Source organism: Podarcis pityusensis (genome assembly GCF_964106645.2).
Source record: "Podarcis pityusensis genome assembly, chromosome: 4".
In the NCBI taxonomy this organism is placed as follows: Eukaryota; Metazoa; Chordata; class Lepidosauria; order Squamata; family Lacertidae; genus Podarcis; species Podarcis pityusensis.
This window is the reverse complement of record NC_138027.1, coordinates 25,390,686-25,404,551: the sequence shown is the minus strand read 5'-3', so window position 1 is coordinate 25,404,551 and position 13,866 is coordinate 25,390,686. Positions and strand designations below refer to the sequence as shown.

The window sequence follows — 13,866 nt, the reverse complement described above, 5'->3', positions numbered from 1 at the left end:
GCGTGGAATCTGCCTCCCCTAAAGGTGCACTTCTTTACTGGGATTTTGCCAGTTCCCCTCCACTCCACTGCAGTGGCATTAAGGAGGCCTAAGTGCAAATGTGTGCACACCAGCGGCTTGTGGACCTTACTGATTGCGTTTCAAAGTGGGTCGCAGGTTCTTAAAATGCATTCTGGCTGCTATCTCATGCTGCAGATGCTCACCAAAACAAAACAAAAAACCCCCACCACACCATAGCAATAAATGCATGCCTTTAAAAACTGTGAACAATGCCGTTACTGGTGGCGATTGTCATTCTGAGTTGCTTTTCTCAGCTGTCATCTGTTGTTTCTGATGCTTTGCCCTTTGGGTGGCTGTGCCGAGAGAAAGCTCTTTGATCTCCTTGGAGGGTGGCATCAGCTCTCACCAGTGACTTTTAGGGCATTCCTTGTTGGGCTGGCTTTGATGACGTGGCTTCTTCGCGGAAGGCTCTTTCCGTTCTAATGGCGCCTGGCTGCTCACTCCACCCCTCTGCCCTTTAAAAATAGATCTGCGAGAATTAGAACAAGACAAATGGTGGGAGGAGAAGGGTAAGCAGGATGGTAAATTTCCTTTCCACAGGATCCTTAAGTGCAGGATGTGGCGTCTGATTGGCCACTGCGAGGACAGGATGCTGGACCAGATGGGCCATTGAACTGATCCAGCAGGCGCAATTTGTGCTCTTATATTAGATGTGATTAGATATTAGATTAGATTAGATATTAGATTAGATTAGGGATGCAGGTGGCGCTGTGGGTTAAACCACAGAGCCTAGGACTTGCCGATCAGAAGGTCGGTGGTTCAAATCCCCATGACGGGGTGAGCTCCCATTGTTCGGTCCCTGCTCCTGCCAACTTAGCAGTTCAAAAGCACATCAAAGTGCAAGTAGATAAATAGGTACCGCTCCAGCGGGAAGGTAAACGGCGTTTGCGTGCACTGCTCTGGTTCGCCAGAAGCGGCTTAGCCATGCTGGCCACATGACCTGGAAGCTGTACGCCAGCTCCCTCGGCCAATGAAGCGAGATGAGTGCCACAACCCCAGAGTCGGTCACGACTGGACCTAATGGTCAGGGGTCCCTTTACCTTTACCTTTATTAGATGTGTAGAAGAGGCAGTGATAAAGGGTGGAAGGATGAGTTCCCACCTCCATATTTGCCATGGGATGATAATGCAGAGGCAGCGTTTGCAGGTGTAGGAAAGGTATTTTTCGCCTTCAGACTTATTTTTCCTACAACGCCATGCTCCTTTGCTTTCCCCCCAGCCTCTGGAAATAAGCCTTCTGAGTGAAAAAGAGGAGAATTGCTAAGGGAAGGGCCACAGCTCAGTGGTAGAACATCTGCTTTGCATGCAGGAGGTTCCAGGTTCAATCCCCAGCACCTCCAGGTATGACTGGGAGAGAATCCTGTCTGAAACCCTGGAGGTCTGCTGCCAGCCAGTTTAGACATTACTGAGCTAGATGGTCCAGTGGTCTGACTCAGTATTAGGCAGTTTCCGACGTTCCTATGAAGGAAGAGTTAAGCTCCCCCTCCTTCCCATGCCAGTTTATCCATTGCACATCCTCATATTCTTCTGTGTTGCTGTTAACCAGGTAACACGCATGTGGAAATAGAAGCATGCATTTACTTCGGTTACGGTACAGTTGCACCCTGTTATTGCCTTGCGGTACAGGTTGTCAATGTGTAGCTGCTGTTCTCTTCTGAGATGCATTTGTGGAAAGCAGGGCTGTGTTTTGGGATGGGTTTGCACAGTGCTTTAAAAGGTGTCTGCCTCCTTGTATTTTATCAACATGTGCAAGGATGAATCTGAGGCAGCTCTGAATCAGAAGCAAACTGCCAGAGGCATTTTCCCTTTCTTAGCCGTCATCATGAGTTAGCTGGCTGTTTTGTGCAGTTGTTGTGAAGTTTGTCATGGCTGTAAAGAACAATTACTTGGCAGCAGAGGAAGGTTTGTTATCTCAGGATCTGAGGTTACAGCATGTAAAAAAAAACCTTCAGAGGGCATTGTTAGCTCATATTATTAACTCCAGGACAATGCAAGCAGCCTCTGTCATGTTCTTTTTATATTATCAGAGCTGGAGGTGGGGGAAGAGACCTTTTTCAAGAGTTGATGGTAAAACAAGCCTCTTAAAATGAACACCTGGTCCATGCATACAATGTAAGAAAAGGCCGCTTCGCTCAAGTTATCCTAACCTTTGCTTCCCTCCAGTGATTTACAGAAGCTGAATTTCTTACAATCTAAAGTTCAGAGGTGTTTGCATTTAGGAATTCTCTTTGACCGTCTTAAGAACCTTTGGCTCTATTGGGAACTGTAAATCAGAACATAAATTCCATTTAACAAGAGCGTTTATATCAGCCCTCTGGACCTTTTCTTCAACTTTTTTCTCGTCTAGAAATCTCATGTTGATATGTGCTTCTATTTCACTGTATGTGGATTATAAGCATGGTGGCTTCAAAGCATTGTGATACTCAGAAACCCAGTATTCTGAAATTATGAGATTTGAGGCAAAAGCCTAGTCTGAGTCACACTTTGCTGTGACGGGATTCTGTATCAACACTACTACTGGGGTACCACAGATTGTCTTAAAGCAAGGGTTTCACAATGCACCCGCAGAAGGTTTCTGTGGCACCCACAGATTTCCCACTCTCCACTGAAATAAAGAAACACTGTCTCGTAGCCAATGGAATAGGTTGTGGTGTGTACTTGACTGCAGTGTTTGTGTCTGGAACCCAAGGCTGTTTCTCCAGTTTGGAAATGCTTCCACAGGCCCCAAAAGTTTTACCCCTGCCTTAAAGCAAAACTTGATTATTTATTTTCATTTATTGAAAAATGCACACCTCACTTTTTGAGGAACTTACTATGACTTAATTTTGTTGGAGTAAGTTACCAGTGGTGCATTTGTTTCAGAGACACTTCCCTCCCTGAGGCTAAGATTGGTCAGCAATAATTGGAGGCTGGAAGTGTCGTGTCTCATTCTCATGGAAAGATTACCGCATGATATGTAGAAAGTGAGGGGCCAAACTACATCTAATCAATTTGACGCGGTGTGGTTTCTATTCCTAACTTTCGCAAATAACATCTCTTGAGAGTTCACAACCTCCAGCAACTCACATTGGGTTTTGGAGGGGCTTTGTCGTTGATTTTAATGCTTATCACTTCTTTCCAGCCAAATACTGCAACAATGGCACATGAGAAATCGGGAGCAGTTTGTTTTGTTATTGTTCTTTATTGCACAATAAAGGTGTTTTTTTAAAAAAACAAAAACACAACCCCACACATGTACCAATGCCTTCCTCCCTAGTGACTCTCTCTCTCTCTCTCTGCTCTCCATGTTGGCTTGCAGAAACAATCCCAGGCAATTTTGGATACAACCTGCTCACCTTCATAATCTTGTACAACAACCTCATTCCCATCAGTCTGTTGGTGACTCTGGAAGTCGTGAAGTTTACTCAGGCTCTTTTTATAAACTGGGTAAGTACTTGGAATGTAAAATAAGAGTGACATTTATTTAAGCAAAGCTGTGCATGAATCTTCATCTCTTTTCTAGCCACAGCTAGAACCTGGTTGGCAGCGGGCTGCATGGAAGACTTTCAAAACTTTCACTATGCAAAAGAAAACATCGCTTTTTCAATTGCCAGAAAAACTTTCCATATGCAAAATAAAAACAAATTTATTAAACTCAGGGACCCCTCTGTCTCTCCTGATGTTCACAATTTATCAGAGGAGATTTTAATATGCAGAAATCACCCATTGTTGACATCTTCCTTGACTGTATTTTGTATGTAACCCATATTTTGCATGGTGGTTCCTTAGACCAATGAACAGATTTTGTATGTATTTTTGGATTCAATTAGATTCTATTTCAAATCAAGAAGGTAGACTGAACCTTTAAAAACTGCACAGCTTTTAACCACAGATTTCAAAACTGCACTGGATTTTTGGATTCTTAGCATTCCTGAGTAATGGTGGGTATGAGACTGTTAGTAAAATAGAGCAGAACAGCAGTGAAACCTCAGCATAAAACATTGGTGAAGCAGATAAAAATAGAATATACTTCATGAAGAACACTTTAGATTCACATGTTGATTGAGGCTGCAATCCTCTACCCACTCAGTTGGAAGTAGGCCCCTTTGAACTCACTGGAACTTACTTCTGTGTAGGCATCTATAGGCTTGCACTTTAAGCATCCTCACTTCTCCTTGCTTTCAGGACATAGATATGTATTATCATGAAACAGATACACCTGCAATGGCCAGGACTTCAAACCTTAATGAGGAACTCGGCCAGGTAAGAACGATAGAATGTGGTATGAAGGCAGAGAACGACGTGAAAAACCAACTATTAGACTTGTGCAGTACTTTTCGTTCCATGCTTGCAATCTATGAATAACGCTTGAGAATTCACAATGATAAACTGCTAGATCCCTTCCTCAGCGATTGTAGGCAAGCCTTCTAAAAAGCATTGTGAATTACAGTGAACACTGTCTTGCTGGGGACTGTGTTTGTGCCGTATCCATTGTAGCACCTAGTAAAGCCAGTGTGGTGTAGTGGTTAAGAGCGGTAGTCTCGTAATCTGGTGAACCGGGTTTGCGTCTCCGCTCCTCCACATGCAGCTGCTGGGTGACCTTGGGCCAGTCACACTTCTCTGAAGTCTCTCAGCCCCACTCACCTCACAGAGTGTTTGTTGTGGGGGAGGAAGGGAAAGGAGAATGTTAGCTGCTTTGAGACTCCTGAAGGGGAGTGAAAGGCGGGATATCAAATCCAAACTCTTCTTCTTCTTCTCCTAAATCCTTAATGGCACAAACGACCCTTTCTGTGCCCTTTTGAACAACTCTATAACTTATTATTTTCTGCAGTGGTGATTCTTTTAAGTTCAGGTGACAGAAGTAATACATTTGCCTTATTATTCCTTTTTTATACTGCCATTCTTCCAAATGATGTAGAATATAGCCATTGGGATCAGATGCCCTTATTTTAGGGTTACCAGACGTCCCTGTTTTCCGGGGACAGTCCCTGGATTTGCAAATAAGTCCCCAGACAAATTCCATCCCCAGAATGTCTCTGGATTTCATCTAATGTCCCCGGGAAATGCAGCAGTGGCAGTCTCAGCAGCCCAGAGCAGTTGGCTCTGGCTGGCTTCAGGAGCTGCTCGGAAGTCCCCATATGATGGTGGTGCAGGGGCTCTAAGATGCAGTTTCCGGGCTGCCTCCACCTTCCCTGACCCCAGCAACTAAGCTGTGAAGGGAGGCTTCATGCTGCCTGTTGGAGCAGCCTCCCTACTCCTACTTGTGTGCAAGCAGGAGCAGCGTGGGGATCTCTCAGCCGTGAAGGGAGACTTCACACTGTAGCAGAGCTTGCATGCAAGCAAGAGGGGCAGGGATCTCTCAGATAGGCAACGGGAAGCCTCCCTTCCCAGCTGAGGGATCCCCGCCCCTCCAGCTTACACGCAAGTAGGAGTTGGGATGGGGCTGCTCCGAAAGGCAGTGAGAAACCTCCCTTCCCTCTGCCACCGCCATCACTGCAGCATCAATGTCCTGAATGTGTAGTATGTATGTATGTATGTATGTATGTATGTATTTAAAGTGTCCCCGGATTCATTGAAAAAAATCTGGTAACCTTACTTTATTTCTGTTTGACCGTGTGAAGAAAGGTGGAGCATGTCTGTTCTGATGGCCCATCTTCTTGTATAATTTGCACTTCCCTTTTCATTGTACAGATATCCTAACTTCAATGCCTGCCATTTGACTTCTAGGTAAAATACCTGTTTTCTGATAAAACGGGCACCTTAACATGCAATATTATGAACTTTAAGAAATGCAGCATTGCGGGAGTAACATATGGGTATGTACCATTTTATATAGATACATTGCAATAGCTTAATGAATCAGTTTTGTTGAAGTGGCAAATTCTTAGTTCTGTATGGAAAACTGTTACACTTAATAGGCGGAGAGAAGAGAACAAGAGTGAGCCACTAAAAAGGGGGGGGGGAGTAGGAGACGCGGGTGGCACTGTGGTCTAAACCACCGAGCCTCTTGGGCTTGCAGACTATAAGGTCAGCAGTTCGAATCCTCACGATGAGGTGAGCTCCCGTTGCTCTGTCTCAGCTCCTGCCAACCTAGCAGTTCGAAAGCATACCAGTGCAAGTAGAGAAATAGGTACCGCTGCAGCAGGAAGGTAAACAATGTTTCCGTGCGCTCTGGTTTCTGTCACGGTGTCCTGTTGCTCCAGAAGCGTTTTGGTCATGCTAGCCACATGACCCAGAAAGCCGTCTGTGGACAAACGTTAGCTCCCTTGGCCTGAAAAGCGAGATGAGCTCACCTTTGACAGGACTTAACCATCGAGGGGTCCTTTACCTTTTGGTTCCTTGGATGGATGTGTTTTAGCTTGAGATTTTCAGACCTAGGTCCAGTTGCCCTGATCCAGGTATGCATTACACTGGGCAACAATTTTTTACTTCTTGAATGTTGTCTAGATTTCTACAATTGATTTAGGGTATTTTTGCACTGCTGAATCAGGAAATGGCATCCGTTTCTCTCCATCAGGTCAGGTTTTTGTGCTATGTTGATTTGAAAAAATCAGATCTTGTGACAAAATCAATTACATTTTTGTGGCATTATCAGCTGATTTTTGTCAACACATATCATCCTAAATATGTTTTTAAGAGAAAAAAATGTTTTTCCAACAACATATATTGATTTCCTGATAGAAACATTGATTACTGTAAACTGAATGGTGGGCATTGATAAAGGTAAGTACACGTAAATTGCATGTTGCTTCACCATTTTTCAAACTTCAGGGCTTGAACTTCTGTTTCTTGGAACTCCAGGAATGCTCAGCGGCAGGGAAGTCTCTCTTCAGAGTCCAACAGTAGTCAGCCATCATGACTGCGTCCCAGCGACCCTGATACCTGGTCTCCATCTCTTTCATGTCCCGATGGAATCTCTCCCCCTGCTCGTCACTCATTGAACCCAGGTTCTCAGGAAACCGTTCCAGATGTGAAAATAGGTAGTGCATCTTGACGCTCATGTTGCAGCCCAGGTTTCTGAAAGCAGTCAGCATGTTGTTGACAAGTTCTGTGTAGTTTCTGGCCTTATTGTTGCCCAGAAATTTCTTCACTACCAGAACAAATGCCTTCCACGCTTCCAGTTCACTTCATTCATTGAGTTTCCTAACTCTGGATCTCTGATGAGCTGATGGATCTGAGGACCGTCAAAGATGCCAACTTTCAACTTCTCCATGGTCAATCCTGGGAAAGCCTGGCACAAGTAAGTGAAGCAGTCAGCATCCTTGTCCAGAGCCTTGGTGAACTGCTTGATTAAGCCGAGCTTGATGTGCAGCGGTGGGAAGAGTAGTCTGTCTCTGTCCACCAGAGGGTCGTTGATGACGTTCCTTTCTTTGCAAGGCACCAATTCCTCCCGCACAGGCCAGTCCTTCGTGTAATGCTGAGCACGGTCCCTACTATCCCACATGCACAGAAAACATGGGTACTTGGTGAAGCCAGACTGTTGTCCCAACAAAAAGTTCACCATCTTCAGGTCAACACAAATAAACCACTTATGCTGATCATAACCAATTTTCTCCAGCACATACTTCACTGCTTCATAGTTCTCCTTCAGTGTAGTCGAGTGAGCCAGGGGTATAGAGGCAAACTGGTTACTGTAATGTAGCAGAACACATTTCAGTGATCACTTGCTGCTGTCAATGAACAGTCTCCAATCTTTGGGTTCGTACTGTGGCACTCCAAGCTTGAGCAGAAGCTGCGTAATATCTGCACAGTACACCAAGTCCTTCTCTTCCGAGAAAAAACGGAGGTACTCTTGATGCCTGTTGCGGAAGAAGCTGATGCGAGCATTGTCAGAGAGGAGGTTTTTTTCCTTCAATCTGGATGCCAACAGTTCGGCAGAGTTCTTTGACAAGCTGAGGTCGCGAACTAGATCATTCAACTCCTTTTCGGAAAATAGATGTGGAGCATCATCTTTAAGAACCACTTCTTCTTCTTCATGCCCTTCAACACTGGAGGCATCTTTGTCACTAATGTCAGGAAGTTCTCCGAAGATAGGCACTGGAATTTCATCACAATGAGCTACAGGACGACGTGCTGATTGAAGATCAGGATACTTGAGGCTGCTCCGGTTCTTTCTGTTGATCCCAGTCACATCAACAGCGCAGAAGTAGCAGTCAGTGACATGGTTTGTTGGCTCCCTCCAAACCATGGGAATTCCAAAGTTCAGACTCCTCTTGCCATTGGTCCACCCACGTAGAGTCTCGGTGCATGCCTTGCACACAATGTGTGGCGCCCAAGCTTTATCCTGGTCGCCAAGTTTAATACCAAAATAACTATGCTTTGCCACACCAATTTATGGAAGATTTCAAGGTTTTATGACTTCAAACTGATCCCTTTTCGACATAATCACCCCAGAACTATTGGACCTGAATACTTCTTGTCATTAAAATAATCATTTCCAATCAAAACAATTATTCGACATGGCATTTTACCCCCACCAACTTCTTCTAAAATGCTCCACACAAGTGTACATGTGAACAAAAATGTAAAAAACTGACATGTGGCCATAGCTCAAACACTTGACCTGATTGAGCAAAGCCAATGTGGTTTTTGGATTCAGCACATCAGATTCATCCTAAATCAACTGAAAAACCACAGACAACAAATTTGTTGTTGACCAGTGTTATGATCCATCTTTTTCTTATGATCAGATCAGACTTTCCCACCAATTTTGCATATTCCTTTCTTTCTTTTTAGTCACTTTCCGGAATTAGCAAGAGAATGTTCATCAGAAGACTTCAGGTAAAGCAGATATTGACTGACATTAGTTTGAGGGGCATGTGTCTCTTTTAGCTTTGTGGAATGGTTCAAGTGGGCAAACATTGAGCACGTTTTGCAGAGATTTGCCACTGGGTGGCTAATGGAGGTTAATTAAGTAATTAATTAATTGCTGATTTATAAACTGCTTCACAACCAAAAGTTACTGAAGCACTGTGCAATAAAATAAAAAAGTAACAGATGAGAAACTCCATAAACTTTTTTATTATTATAAAAAGCAATATAACCTTTTCTACAATTGTAAGATTAACGTTCTATAAAATGATTCAGGGAAAGCTTCAATAGCTGCCTAAATGTCAAAACACTGGATGCTAATTTAATTTCATCTGGTGATTGAATTCCAGAATGCTGGAGCTGCAACACTAAAAGCCTGGTCTCTAGGGCATGAGGTCCCCCATCAGGGAAACAGTTTCTGGACAGGGATATGTAACGGGCAGGCTATCCCCTCAAGCAGCCTGGCTCCAGACTATTTAGTGCCTTAAATGCTAAAAGCAAAACCTTGAACTGTTTCTGATAGCATATTGGCAACCATTGCAGCTCCCTTGGATGTTATATGATGTAAACAGCCTAGCTGCAGCTTCTGGGTTAAGTCCAAGGGAAGCCACACACACACACACACACACACACACACACCCCGAGTGTGATTCAGTAATCCAATTCAAAGGCAAAGGTGAGAATGCTTTTGGAGGGGAGGCAGTAATAAGAAGGGCAAGTGGGGAAATGGGTGAACTGCATTCTATTTGCAGAGGAGATAGAGCTGAAAGTGGATCTCCAGGTGGGTTAGTGTTGCTTTCCGGGAGGGAGAGGGTGAAGGGTGAGGCGGTGGGGAAGTTAGATCCAGGCAAAAGCACCAGTGGAACCAATCCAGCATTGCATCAACCTCCCTGCCCCTTTCCTTCCTGGTAAGGAACAGCAAACCACCTTCCAGGAAGCTAATGCGCTGGCTCTGTCCCACCCAGTGAGATGCTTCTGGATAAAGGAAATACAATGCTGCAGAGAATATATAGCCTGCATGTTTGGGGAGAATATGTCCTCTTGCCTCCTAAGGAGTCGCTGTCCCAGTGGAAGGGAGATAAGAATAGTTCCATTGATACCCAAGTTCGGTAATTGATGATGTTGTAAATCCTGTGTGTTATTAATGGAAGCATATGTTTTGAAGAGGTAATGATTCATTCCTTTTATTCGACTTCTAGTCAGCTTCCTCCTTCCACCAGCGAATCTTGCGAATTTGATGACCCGAGGCTGCTGCAAAATATTGAGAGTGATCACGTAAGCCCAGTTCTATAGTATTGTTCCACTGATAGTTCTGTCATGCTCTTGTCCTTTGTCTTTGGGTGGAAGAGTCACTTAAGAAGCTCTGCTGCTCTGTAGGTACCACTTGGGAATGCAGGGTGGCCGTGGGTGTCTTAGCTGCAGCTGTAAGAAACCAAAATTGACAGAGTCACCCATCCCTGATTCAAAAGGCTCTCAAGAATTGGTTGTGATTCAGAAAGGGGCGTCAGCAGCAGGCACCTGCCATTGCAAGTTTTACACACCTGTTGAAAACTCTTCCATTTCATCGGGTTTATGTAAGCAATTAAGAATACATCTTTCCAAAATAGCTAGCTGATTTCCAATTTTAAAATGTCATGTTTTTATTGTATGGTTTTCTGTATAATTGTTGTAAACCACTTTGATATTTTTTATGAATAGCAATATATAAATATTTTTATAAACAAATAGGAAAACACACTCAGACATTCATTCATTTTCAAAAAAAACCTGCATGATAGTTTGGGGTTAAGGCTCACGTTTACACTTCCTTTCTGAGCCCTGAGAATATATTTAGACTTGATACTGACCAGCAAATAAATATTGCAGTATTTCAATATTATCTTTGCAATTCAGTTTGTTGTTTTTTTAAAAAAATGTCTGATAGATGCACACAAAAGTCCCCCTTTCCCAGCTCGAATTGGAAAGTGGGAAATATTGTTATCCACTCACCACCCATACACAGCAGGGCATTTGCTGTAGTAATCGGTTTGACATTTTGGTTTGGCAGCAGGCGGAGGAATAAATCCAGCACCGCTGCTGACACTACATGTCAAAGGAGAGACAAGGGCTCTGTGGAAGGGCTGACGTGATAAGAAGGCCCTCATTGTTGCTTTAGAACTGGGTGGGTGGAACCTATTGTAAGCTGTGAACATGGAAGCACAAAAGCGGACTGAATAATTGATTTCAATACAAGGAAATCATAGGATGCCCCTCTTAAGGCCGGCTGCACTGGGGAAGTTAAGATAGCTTGCTGTCTGCTGACAAAGCTTGAGTTGCAGGCATGTAGGTGATGTATTTGCTGTGTGAGCGATAAAGGCCTGCAACAACTCACCCAGAAACAAGAGGGGACTATTGGCCTGATCTGGGAAGACTGTTCTTTCTACCTTAGTGCAGCCTTCCCCAGCTGGTGCTCTCCAGATGTGTTGGACTACCTGGCTGGGGCTGATGGGAGTTGGTTCAAAGCATCTGGAGGGGTCCGGGTTGGGAAAGCCTGCCTTTTGTGGTTGAGCTCCAATAATCTGATTTGTATTTGATGGGGCTAACATAAGAAGAACCCTCTTGGATCAGACCAAAGGCCTAGCTAATATCTGGTTTAATTGTCTTGTATTTGATGAGGTTAACACAGGGAGAGCTCTGCTGGATCAGACTGACGGTCTGTCTAATAATCTAACTCGGTGTTTCTCAAACTCGGGTCCCCGGCTGTTGTTGGACTACAACTCCCATCATCCTTGACCACTGGTCCTCCTAGCTAGGGTTGATGGGAGTTGTAGTCCAACAATGGCCGGGGATCCAAGTTTGAGAAACACTGATCTAACTAGTGTAATTATTCCATATTTGACGGACTAATGCAAGGATCAGACCAAGGGCCCAGTGTCCTGTTTCCCACAGCGGACAACCAGAGGCCTCTGGAAAGGCCCTCTTCTGCTTTTGTGGCCAAGCAGTTGGTATCCTGAGGGATTGGGCCTCTGATCCTGTAGGTGGTGAAACAGTTATCGCAGCTATTAACCATCGAAGGAGATAATGGGCAGAAAACACAAAGTAACCGAGGAGAGCGCCATTGACCACCCAAGTGCTTGTTTTCCTCTTCTAATAAATACAGCAAGAGACTTAGAAACTCCCTCAGGATTCCTTGTGGCATGACTCTTGTGTGGACCTTCCCTTTCAGCCCACAGCTACTCACATCCGGGAATTCCTCACTCTCCTGGCTGTGTGTCACACCGTTGTCCCAGAAAGAGACGGAAACACAATCATCTACCAGGCCTCTTCTCCAGGTTGGTCACTGGCTCCCTTTCTTAAGGGGATGGAAAGCAAGGAGAACAGCAGAGCAAGGGAATGAGGTGGTTTCCTCAATGAGGGCCCAAGATGGCAAGCCCATGTTTGTCAGAGGCTGTATACATCTTGAGGTTTTTTTTTTAATATTGTCTAGGATAGAGGTAAGGAACCTCAGGCCTGAGGCCTAAATATGGGCCTTGCAACTCTCCCTAGGCCATGCTTTGTCCTTGAACTTTCATAACGCCTCTTATTTATTTATTACATTTACATCCCACCTTTCCCCCCAAGGAGCTCACGCTTCCCTCTCACCCATTTTATCCTCACCACAACCCTGTGAGGTAGCTTAGGCTGAGAGTGAGTGGCTGGCTCAGGGTTACCCAGTGGGCTTCATGGCTGAGTGGGAATTTGAACCCTGGCACCTCAGGACGCGGGTGGCGCTGTGGGTTAAACCACAGAGCCTAGGACTTGCCGATCAGAAGGTCGGCGGTTCAAATCCCCGCGACGGGGTGAGCTCCTGTTGCTCCGTCCCTGCTCCTGCCAACCTAGCAGTTCGAAAGCATGTCAAAGTGCAAGTAGATAAATAGGTACTGCTCCAGCGGGAAGGTAAACGGCGTTTCCGTGCACTGCTCTGGTTCGCCAGAAGCGGCTTAGTCATGCTGGCCACATGACCCGGAAGCTGTACGCCGGCTCCCTCTGCCAATAAAGCGAGATGAGCGCCGCAACCCCAGAGTCGGTCACGACTGGACCTAATGGTCAGGGGTCCCTTTACCTTTACCTTTTACCTCAGGTCCTAGTCCTACATCCGTAACCACAACACCTGTCAGCTAGCCATGGCACGGCTTAGTGTTACGTCCGAATGCAACCTCTTCCCCTCTCTATTTTTATTATTACTATTACTATTTTGGTAAGCCACTTCAGGGTTGTTTTTTCTGGGGGGGGGGGGGTTACATACAAAAATTGGGGTATGTTTTTTTTTTTAAATAAAGTAGACAAATGCTGAGAATAGGCAAGAGAGATGTAAGTCTTCCAGCAGGACCCTATGGTATATAATTTCATAAATGCTCTTCAGCACTATTAGCCTCAATGATATTCCATTTACTTTTATGTTAATAAAGCCATTTGCTATATTTGTAATGAATTTCCCATAAAGGCAGGTTGTTTCTATTGACAGATGAAGGAGCCTTAGTCAAAGGAGCAAAAAAGCTTGGCTACGTCTTCACCGGACGGACTCCGGATTCTGTTATCATCGACGCGGTAAGAGCATGTATAAAAGGATAGCGCTAAGCAACTCCGAGAACTCTATGGTGGCCCATAAATAGCATAAATAAATTAAACAGTGCCGGTCAGGGGATCTATAGGAAGGCCATTGGTTAGCTGGCCAAAGCACCTGCTTATTAAACTGTGTTTGATTCCCAGTGGTGCCTTGGGAGCCAGACCTTTGGGGAAGGGCTGTAGCTCAGTAGGAAGAGCACATGCTTTCCATGCAAAAGGTGCTACTTTCAGTCCCCAGGTAGGGTTCGGAAAAGGCTCCTATCTGTAATCTTGGTCTGCAATCTGTAATCTTGCCAGGCAGTGTAGACCAGTATTCTTCAGTCTTGGGTCCCCAGATGTCAAGGGACTGGCTGGATACTGAGGAGTAGGCACTGGGCGAAAGGGGATTGGAAGAAGGGATTGGTGATCTAGGGAAACCTGTGACAGCAAGGAG

The 13,866-nt window shown here is 44.9% G+C and overlaps 1 protein-coding gene across 10 annotated transcripts in view; it reads left to right on the top strand.

The window, feature by feature from the left end:
• The window catches only part of ATP8A2 (ATPase phospholipid transporting 8A2), a 324,329-nt gene that overhangs the window by 76,470 nt on the left and 233,993 nt on the right, over window positions 1-13,866 (top strand). For all 10 annotated transcript variants that reach the window (XM_081004078.1, XM_081004077.1, XM_081004079.1 and 7 more), the window contains 7 exons: window positions 3,358-3,485; window positions 4,224-4,301; window positions 5,766-5,854; window positions 8,775-8,819; window positions 10,049-10,124; window positions 12,055-12,160; window positions 13,333-13,415. In XM_081004078.1, coding sequence (XP_080860204.1) covers window positions 3,358-3,485; window positions 4,224-4,301; window positions 5,766-5,854; window positions 8,775-8,819; window positions 10,049-10,124; window positions 12,055-12,160; window positions 13,333-13,415 — 605 coding nt within the window. The remainder of the gene's footprint in view (window positions 1-3,357; window positions 3,486-4,223; window positions 4,302-5,765; window positions 5,855-8,774; window positions 8,820-10,048; window positions 10,125-12,054; window positions 12,161-13,332; window positions 13,416-13,866) is intronic.